Source organism: Protopterus annectens, chromosome 2.part1 (genome assembly GCF_019279795.1).
Source record: "Protopterus annectens isolate FY-2018-M chromosome 2.part1, PAN1.0, whole genome shotgun sequence".
Taxonomy (NCBI): domain Eukaryota; kingdom Metazoa; phylum Chordata; order Ceratodontiformes; family Protopteridae; genus Protopterus; species Protopterus annectens.
This window is the reverse complement of record NC_056729.1, coordinates 1,337,393,881-1,337,403,419: the sequence shown is the minus strand read 5'-3', so window position 1 is coordinate 1,337,403,419 and position 9,539 is coordinate 1,337,393,881. Positions and strand designations below refer to the sequence as shown.

Sequence of the window (9,539 nt, the reverse complement as noted above, 5' to 3'; positions counted from 1 at the left end):
AGATTGCCTAGACAGTTCGTTGGCAAAGCTATGCCTCAGCAAGCCCAAAGGCACTCAGAAAAAAACACCACCCACCACCACACACAGAATCACTCTCAATGAATCCTCAAAACTAAGCCCCTATGACAAGCAAACACAATTTCCAGGACTCTCGTCATAGGAGGCTCCAATGAACAACATAATAAAGCCCCTCTAACCAGGCCGAACGAGGATAACAGTTACTTACTTATCTGGAGCCAAGATTTGCCAAATCACACATGTACTCATCATTACACCACAGGTACCAGTATGATTCCATCACAGTCCATGTGGGTGTAAATGACCCGAGATGTACAACCATGGACTACACAAAGAGAGACATTATAGAGCTCTTAGACTCTCTCTCTCTCAGGCTGGTAGGAATCTTGCATTGAACAGCATATTACCATCACTAAAGGTGATTCCACAATATGAGCAAAAAATTACTGATTTCAGCAATTAACTGTCTATCTGGTGTCATTCTACGGAGATTCAATATTTGTTAGTTTGGGAAGACATGGTTAACAGACCACATTGCTTTGCCAAGGATGGTGTGCACCTGTCCCCTCTAAGTTTTCGAATACTGGCTAAATCTTTATCCACCCGCACTGATTTTTTTAGGCAATGCCAAACTGACAAACCTACCGACATATCAAAATTAACTCAACTGAACTTCAAGGTGTTACTTCTCAATGCCCGTGGCCCAAATAAAAAAAAACTACACTACCTTCAAGCCCTCCTGGCACTCGAGAATACAGACATCTGTGCAGTTACTGAGACATGGTTTAAAACAGCACAGAGTACCTAGCCCAGCAGTGCAAGGTTTCAGTGCCTTCCACACTTTTAGACCAGCAGCTGCACAGACGAGGGCTAAAGGTGGAAGTTGTTTGATATACATCAATAACAAGCACGTCTCTAGGGTGGTCAAATAGAATGATGTGCTGGAGTTCCTCCACGTACAGATCACCATATCCTTAGCCAGCTACAGGTCACCCTCCATGTCTTAAGAAGCTCACAATGCATACTTGGGCCTACTGGAGATACTTACTATCCAATCTAACACCGTACTCATGGGAGAATTTAATTACCTTTCTATAGACTAGGAATCCTACATGACCTGAATTCTACAGGCACAGAGATTAATGGACTTTATAAATACAAACATGCTTGACCAAATAGTGAATATGCCCACTAGAAGCTCCAGGATACTGGACCTTGTACTTACAAATATGGAAGAATGCTGCAGCCCCCTGTGCTTCGTCTTCCCTAGTAAGGTCTACCCATAAAGCAGTCTCCTTCAAAACCAATTCAACTCTGCAATCCCATTAAAACCAGTAACAGTTAGGAACTATTCCAAGGCAAACTCTCTTTTATTAAGGGATGGTATGTCAAAATTCAGAGCCCCTCCAAACCACAAGAACACAGAAGCCTATGCAGAACTATGCTAAGAAATTCTGTAGAGCCATAGAAACTGTTGTAACTACCAGAAATAAGCCCAGAACTGTCCCCAACACAAACCAACCTTGTGGCATCCCAAATAAAACAGGATATACAACAAAAAGAAAAACATTATGGCAAAAATCAGGAAGAGTAATTCCCATAAATATAAAACTCTCTCATCAAACTAAACAAGAAACTAAAAGGGTTAGGTCAAACAAGTTCAACTTTGAAGTGAAAATAGCCTCCCAGATGAAAGATAATCATAATGCCTTCTTCAGCTGTGTCAGAAACATCAAGGCAGTACACAGCAATGTGCTGAACTGCTGGTTAATGGTGCCATATTCACACAGTCTGGCGATACAGCAAACCTGTTAGCGGACAAATTCAGTTCCAGCTTTACCTCCCTCTCATCCTCAACCATCCCCCAAGAAATATCTTTAAACAAAACCCCTCCAACTATAACTAGGGAGCAGGTACTGGCCTCTCAAGCTAAAGCCAAGAACACAGCCTCATTGGGCCCTGATAACATCCTGTGATGCCTACCTAACAGTCTAAAATACGACTTTTCAGGAACCCTGGAGTCACCTATTTAACTACAGCCTCAAAACAGGCTTTGTGCCATGCGAATGGCAGACTGCGATGGTCATCCTCCTTCATAAGAGACAGAATTCTTCAACATATTCTGGAAACTATAGACAATCAGACTAGTCTTATTTGGAAAGCCATGGAAAGAATTATCATGGAAATTATCAACAGGGACAAAAAAACCTCCAGCAACCAGATCCATCCCAGCTTGGCTTTGTCAAGGAACGGTCATGCTTACTGAATCTGGTGGGCTTCTTTGAAGTGAAAAGGTCACTAAGGCAACAGATGAGGGGAAAACAGTGCATACTGCTTACCTAGATCTGGCTAAAGCATTTGATAAAGTACCCCACCTGGGCATTGTCAGCAAACTTAAAGAAAAAGGCATAAACCCCTTTATAACATGATGGAGAGCTAGCTGGCTCACTGACAAAATCCAAGAGGTTATTATCAGTGAGGTCAACTCCACAACAGGTACGGTCAAGCAGGGCTCTGTGCCAGGCACACTACTCTGGTATCTACTTCTCAGAAGACAAAGCCAACATCAAAGGCCTCTGGCTAACCAAGTTCGCAGATGATTGCAAACCATAGCTCTCTACTGTACAGATTTTCACAGAAAGTCCAGATTTTTGTCACAAATACTTGGTCTGTTCCTTGGAAAATCTGCGTTTTTCTGGCAAATCACAGAGGACTGAAGTCACTAAAAATGACCAAATAATGAGATATATTTGAGTTTCAGACATATCCTTCAGAAAATGCATGCTAACACAAATCCTGTTATTCTAGTAGCTTTCAAATTTATAATAGCAATATTTAAAACCTGTCCCGATTTTTGGGCCTCTGTTCCCCCATTATTTTAGGTTTTGTCCAGATTTCTTGTATCTACAGGTATATTGCAAACCAAGAGTAGTCACTGTATCACCCCAAGAGGAGAACACACTTCAGTAAGGTGCAACACAAACAAATGTGTGGTGCCAAAGCCATGGCTCACTCAAAGAAATGCATTACAGTACCTTTGGGAAGTCATCAATAAAACTTCCCTAAAAGTTGATTCACTAGTCAGGGATCTGGGAACTCCTATATAGATAATAGCCTAATCTTCGACCAATATGTTCCCAAGATAGTAAGAAATTCAACTTATAAGGAAAAACATGACATCTAGGTCAAGCGAGGTCAATCATGCCATTATACTCTGCTTTCAGCAGACCCATCATAGAGAAGAATGCCTTCTTTGGTATGTACCTGACCAGACACATACAGTAGCTGGAACATCTACAAAGGTTCCTTACAAAAACGATACAGAAAGTACATCTCAGAACCCTGCCTCTTTACTCGGAAACATACAGATGTTTGACAGGTGATCTTTGCCTGGCATACAGGAGATCCCTGGACCCTGTTTTGATGAAGCTTTTGCACATATGTAAAACAAACAGCATCAGAACTACTAGATTAAAAGACCTAAATTTTGTTTGCAATATAAACAGTTTGAGAGACATTTGTCTCTCAGAGAATTCCCATTCTCTGGAACAGCCACCCCCCCCCCCACCAATCCACATGATGCAGACTTCCTCCATAAATCTATTTAAGTGCAACTTGGGCCAATGGATGGGTAATCAGAAATTCACCTCTTGTCTCTGATGGACATAGGCAGTCCAGTAAATCACCTACTGCATAAATCAAATTGGTGAGTAACATTTGGGTTCCATGGCTAGGCTTATAAGGGTACTAGTGGTCGTCAGCCTAGTATACACCTATGAATCATTACAAAAAGATGGTCAGAATGATCAGTTCTGATCTCCAGTCACTGTGTGGAGACAGCACTTCCTTAGAATCTGTGTCAGATGTTTCTCAACTCATTAAAGACACAGTAAGACTGTCTAAACTTCCCATGATTCTATTTGTACATACTGAATGTATCCTTAAAATACATACTGGATTTATCCTTAAAATCCTGGCCAAGGCTGAAAAAGGTCCAAATGACACACCCTTACCTGCTTAATTAAAAATAATAAATTGCATAATTTGGTTTAGAAGTGCACAGAGTAGACAGTTTTACTTAACGTACCAAATCACCTTAGTGCCATGTCAAAGGGAACCCTTTTTCCCACTGCCATTATACCAGCCACTGTCCACTTCTAGTGAAGAGCGGCCTGTCTCCTCCATAATAAAAACAAATGGTCATGGACCCCACTTGTTATGGTTCAGAATGCAAATTACAGTTGATTACTAGGCTACTGACACCATGGGGGCCTTTAAACCTAGCCATGCTTCACAAGGTGGGAATCACAACTTGTACTTTGTGAGGTAAACACTTTAACAATTATGCTAACCTCAAACATAAATGCTGTAAACAAGTAAGAAAAGTGAGAAAGAAGTGAGAAAGAAGTGAGATGGCTGAAATACTTTTATATGCCAAAGAAGCCAATTGAGGCTTCATGGCACAACAGACTATTTATTCATTCATTCAGTTTGTTAACTGGGGTACAGCACTGATCCAAAATGGACCTATTCAGTCACAACCCAGACAAATATAAATGACAGTAAGCAAGCAAATCAACAAGAATTATGAATACAAATAAAAATGTTACAGAACGATAGCAATGAATCAATAACAGTAATAATAATAAAGTACACAGTATAAGACAATTGGAAGGGATGGTTACAGTAAGGTGGGAAAAAGAAGAGAGTAAAACATAAAGAAGCAATTTCTCATTCTCTAGCTGCATTTACTTGCTATGTCATGCCAATTTAATTAAGGACCCAGTGAAGTATCAAGCAGTGTCCACTGTTTTATTTTTCAGAATCACTAGCTAAATCGGTATCAGGTTATTCCACAAATTTGTCAGAACATGACATAAAATAGGACTGCACACATTTTGACTCTGTTGCCTCCTTAGATCTCATTAATGTCAACATAAATGGCAAAATTTGAGCCTTTTTATACACTTTCCCCTTACCCTATTTTCTAACATATTAGTTCTGATTAAGACTTTCTCTGTCTGACCAGAAGGTGGCAAGAATGAATGTCATTTTCACTACAAAGGCAACTAGTATTATTTGACTTTGTCTTTGGTTAAGCCAATAAACACAATACTGTTTATAAGCAATTTACTCTCTTATTGAAAACAAATTTCCTACAAGTATTAGTGATATTCCATTCATCAGAATTACCATTTAGAATTAATCTGTCATTAAGTTAAATTTGTTACACCTTAAGCATTAAGGTGCTTTTTGAGTCGTCTCATTTTTTCTTTTTTATTACTGTTAAAATGTTTCTTCCAGGGTTTACCAACACATTCCAGAGAATTACTGGTTTGCTGTCTGTAGCCCATAACATTCTGAATGCCTCTGGTCAATGCTTGGACATTCTCTTGGTGAAAAAAGCTTTCATCGATTACATCATCCATCCGCCTGGCTTTTGGTTTTCCATTTCCTTTTACTGGATTACTCTCCTGCACAAAAGTCATATTTTTAATCTTCTTATGCTGGTATTGAAAGTCCTTGGGATTGACTGCAGGTGGAGGATGACAATATAACAGTTTACCAGAGACATAATCTTTCAAGATATAGCGAGCTGATCTGGGTTGATCAGGCTGCCCGTGAGCAGTCATGAATCCTCTCATACAGCCATAAGCAGACAACAGCTCTTCAGCAGTAGGACACCAGTCAGGGTGATCATCTTTTCTCAGACTTGTGATAGTGATACCGTACTTAGATTCCAAAATAAATCTAGGGATATTGTGACAAACAAGTGAGACAGCAGGTACGTGGTCTCTGATTTGATCTATTGGTAAGATTCCATTACAGATCATCTCTGCTTTGGTTGAAACAAATGAAGGCATTACAAGACCTGGACAATCACACAAGCAAAAGCCTGGTTCTACATACAAAGTCTGGAAGTGCTTTGTGTGCCCTGGAGTAGCAGAAACAGATACTTTCTTGTTTCTAAGAATAGTGTTGATTGTTGAGCTTTTACCAACATTAGGGTATCCTACCAGACCCACTGTTAGTTCTCCTTCTTTAACAGTCTTCCCGGTATGCAGAGTTTTAAGCACTTCTATGAGTTCATGCTGATGCAAAAGATGAGTAGCACTTAGATTTCTCTTACCTAATATTTCACTTTCCAAATCACTATTAGTTATATTTATAGATGATTCCCATTCATCATCCCCATCTTCTGAACAAGTCTGCCACTCTTCTTCCTCCTCTCTGCAGTCTTCATATGCATCATCATCATCACTCTCAAAGTGTTGACTACTATCTGCGTGGCTAATTTGACTGAGTTGTCCCTCCATGTAATCATTAAGATTCGACATCTGACATTCCTCTGTTTCAGAATCAGTGTGTTCCCCCACTGCCTCTTCGAATTGCTGTTCCTTAGCTTCAGCATCGAGTCTCTTATTCTCTGCAACTGCTGACCAAAACAGAATATTTATACCCTCTTTCTCAAAGTACTGTGCCCAGATTTGTCGCTGCTCAGAGGTTAGCAAATCAGCTTTGTTGATCAGTAGGACGTTTTCCTTATTAACCCCAACTTCCTTCACATAACACTCCAGATCCTGACATCGGAAAAGCAATGGGTTTCTAGCATCAACAATTTGGACAACAATATCACTCCTTTCAATGACCCTCCACAACTGGCGCCAGACATCCAGATTCCTTTCAAATGGTGTCAGCGTAAGTTCCTGGTTTTCTTCTAGTTGGGCAAGTTGACGTCTCCACTCCAGAAAAGTTTCCCTCTCCGCTTGCTGAAGTGCTTCACTGCTGGTGTTTTCATCCCACGGCGGTCTTCTTGGTATTCTTAAGAAGTGTCGATTCTCCTCCTGCAGTTCATTAATTATTTTCCTTTCCTCGGCTGTTAGTAATCCTGTCCCGGTCTCTCTAGAAACAATCTTAACATTGAGTTTCTCAGCAATGAATTCGGTTCCGGCCAGTTCTGCTGTTGTTAGAAATTCATCTAGAGAGCTCTGTTCAGTCACTGACTGGAGGTTTAGACGACCCCAGTTATATCCATCGCCGATTTCACTAGTATGGAGCCAAGAATCTGTTTTTCCTCTATTCATAGTAGACATATTTTTGTCTTTAATGATTGCCCGACCCAACGAGCTTGAACTCTTCTTTTTACCCATTATTTCGTACTGAAGCCCGGACACTTACAAAAATTAAAAATGCCACAACCTCACACGTTTAGACGAGCCTATTTGAATGAGGGAACAGGAAGGAAGAAGACGTGAATTGACCAACTTAAAAAAAAAAACACCAAATTTAGTGCCTAACCATGTAAAATTGTTTTAAAGCAATTTCTCCAGTACAATAAATATGCAATATCAAACGCTTCTTTTGGACTTGTGCACAATGTATGCCTTTTTTACGCCAGTAAAATACATGCTTACAGTCAGGAAACGTGTTTCTTTCTAAAGTACCGATGTAGGACATCCGACTACTAAATAATAGTTCCTATCTCGAGTTGCCTGCACGTTTACTAACGTGAACGGAAAAAGCTGTCACTTATGGTGGTTTGTTCCTGAGCAGTTTTAGTGGTTCTCATTTCATCGGCGGGAATGGTTTGTGAGAAACTAGCTCGAGGCTGAAGTAGCTAAAACATAAAGCAGTTAATAGATGCCGTACTAAATTAGATATACTTTCAAGAATGATTGAACAGTGCTGTTGTTAATATTTTTGGGGACTAGTAGAGTGTCACCTACTCACTGGCACCAATCCCAATCAGCTTTTTAAGTTCGTGCTGCAAAGTTTTAGGAATAGTATGCAGCTTGACCTGTAGCAACAGTGTTTTTACATTATAACAGGCTTATGTACGGTACGTAATGTACCAGTTTCACAAAAGGGCATTTACAGTTACTGGCATTTCGTTGCAACAGTGATATATTACAACAACTCTATGTACAGAGCTGGTCTGGACTTAGTGAAATGGCACCCTAGGCACTGCCTGCTGTTTCAGTCCCACACCTAGGGTAACCACCTGTCCCACTTTGCGAGGGACAGTCTCTCTTTGGGCAATTGTGCCCTGCAAAAAAACTGAAAAAATGGCAAATGTCCTGAGATTTTAGGACAAAAATATTTCCTATATTTTATGTAATAGTTGCATGAAACAGTTATTCTGTATCTGAAACACCTAAATGTTATAAGAAACAGAATAAGCAACTAAAATGCTACAAGAATAAGCCTTTATTTAGGCAAAAAAATGAAGTTCTGTCCTTTGTACTGGCCGTGGGTACGTTTCACTGTGCAAAATCTGACGTTTGTACCAAAAATGTCCCACTCTGGGCATTTGAAAAGGTGGCAATCCTACCCACACCACACACACAAACAAACATCCTACAGTGATTCCCTCTGTCTCCTCCCATGTTGAGTACCCCATACCATGCACATTACTTTTTTCTTCCGTTTCTCACATTTTGCATGACTCTTCAACTTTTTCAAAAAGCCATAACTTACTATATGCTCCGAAGTGCATTTTACAGTTTTTTTTCTATGTACACAACCTTTTCATCCAATAATAGGTGGTTATATAGTAAAGAAACCTACCCGGCGGTTCGCCAGGAGTTGGCGTAGCCTATTTGACCTGCGCCGGCCGCAGTTTCAATATGCAATTATACAATGCCTACCCTAAAAACGTGCACGTTGATTGGCCAGCCCAACCAGCGTGCCCGTTGTAAATCCCTCAATATACTAACGGAAAAAGGTCCGGTCGCCCGGACTTTTTCCGTTAGTATAAACATTCTCGCTATGTTAAAAGAGTTTAACATAGCGACACAGATTTAAAAAAAGCAACGGAGATCTCCGTTGCTTTTTTTAAAGCTGTCTCGCTATGTTAAACTCCTTTAACATAGCGACACAGTGTGTAAAAAGCAACGGAGATCTTGCAATCTCCGTTGCTTTTTTTTAAACTTGTCTCGCTGTGTTAAATGAGTTTAACATAGCGAGACAGCTTTAAAATAAGCAACGGAGATCTCCGTTGCTTATTTTAAAACTGTCTCGCCATGTTAAACCCATTTAACATAGCGAGACAGTAAAGCAACGGAGAACTTGCGTTCTCCGTTGCTTTGCCACAACTCTGATGTACTGCGTAGGCATGCGCAGTACATCAGAACTGCCGCGGAACACCAGACAGGTGCGGAAGGGCAGCAAAGAGGCATTATACAATGCCATTATTTAAGAAAAATAATTATTTATTTTCTTAAATAATGGCATTGTATAATAGCAATAACCCACTTCTGGGTGTGGGTAATGCTGGATTTACCCACGGTTGTCTTTGTTTGGTCCTCGGGCCGCCGGGACCAAACCACGCCAACCGTGGGTAAATCCAGCATTACCCACACCCAGGCGTGGGTTATTGCTATAATATGCCATGATTGACACGGAATGCAGAATTGTCCATGTCATCATGCATACATTACATTCCACAGCAGCTGAAATTCTAGTGTAGTAATCAAAGTTGTAAAACACGAGCTTTCAATTGAACAACGTCATTTTTTCCC

The 9,539-nt window shown here is 40.4% G+C and overlaps 1 protein-coding gene across 1 annotated transcript; it reads right to left on the bottom strand.

The window, feature by feature from the left end:
• Positions 1 to 4,440: 4,440 nt before the first annotated feature.
• Positions 4,441 to 7,275, bottom strand: LSG1 (large 60S subunit nuclear export GTPase 1). The gene has a single exon (XM_044062801.1). It carries the CDS (start codon positions 7,167 to 7,169, stop codon positions 5,253 to 5,255), a length of 1,917 nt encoding a protein of 638 aa, XP_043918736.1. The 5' UTR covers positions 7,170 to 7,275; the 3' UTR covers positions 4,441 to 5,252.
• Between the last annotated feature and the right edge of the window lie 2,264 nt (positions 7,276 to 9,539).

Coding starts and splice junctions, on each gene's coding strand:
- LSG1 (XM_044062801.1), bottom strand. CDS start 7,169: ATGGGTAAAAAGAAGAGTTCAAGCTCGTTGGGTCGGGCAATCATTAAA.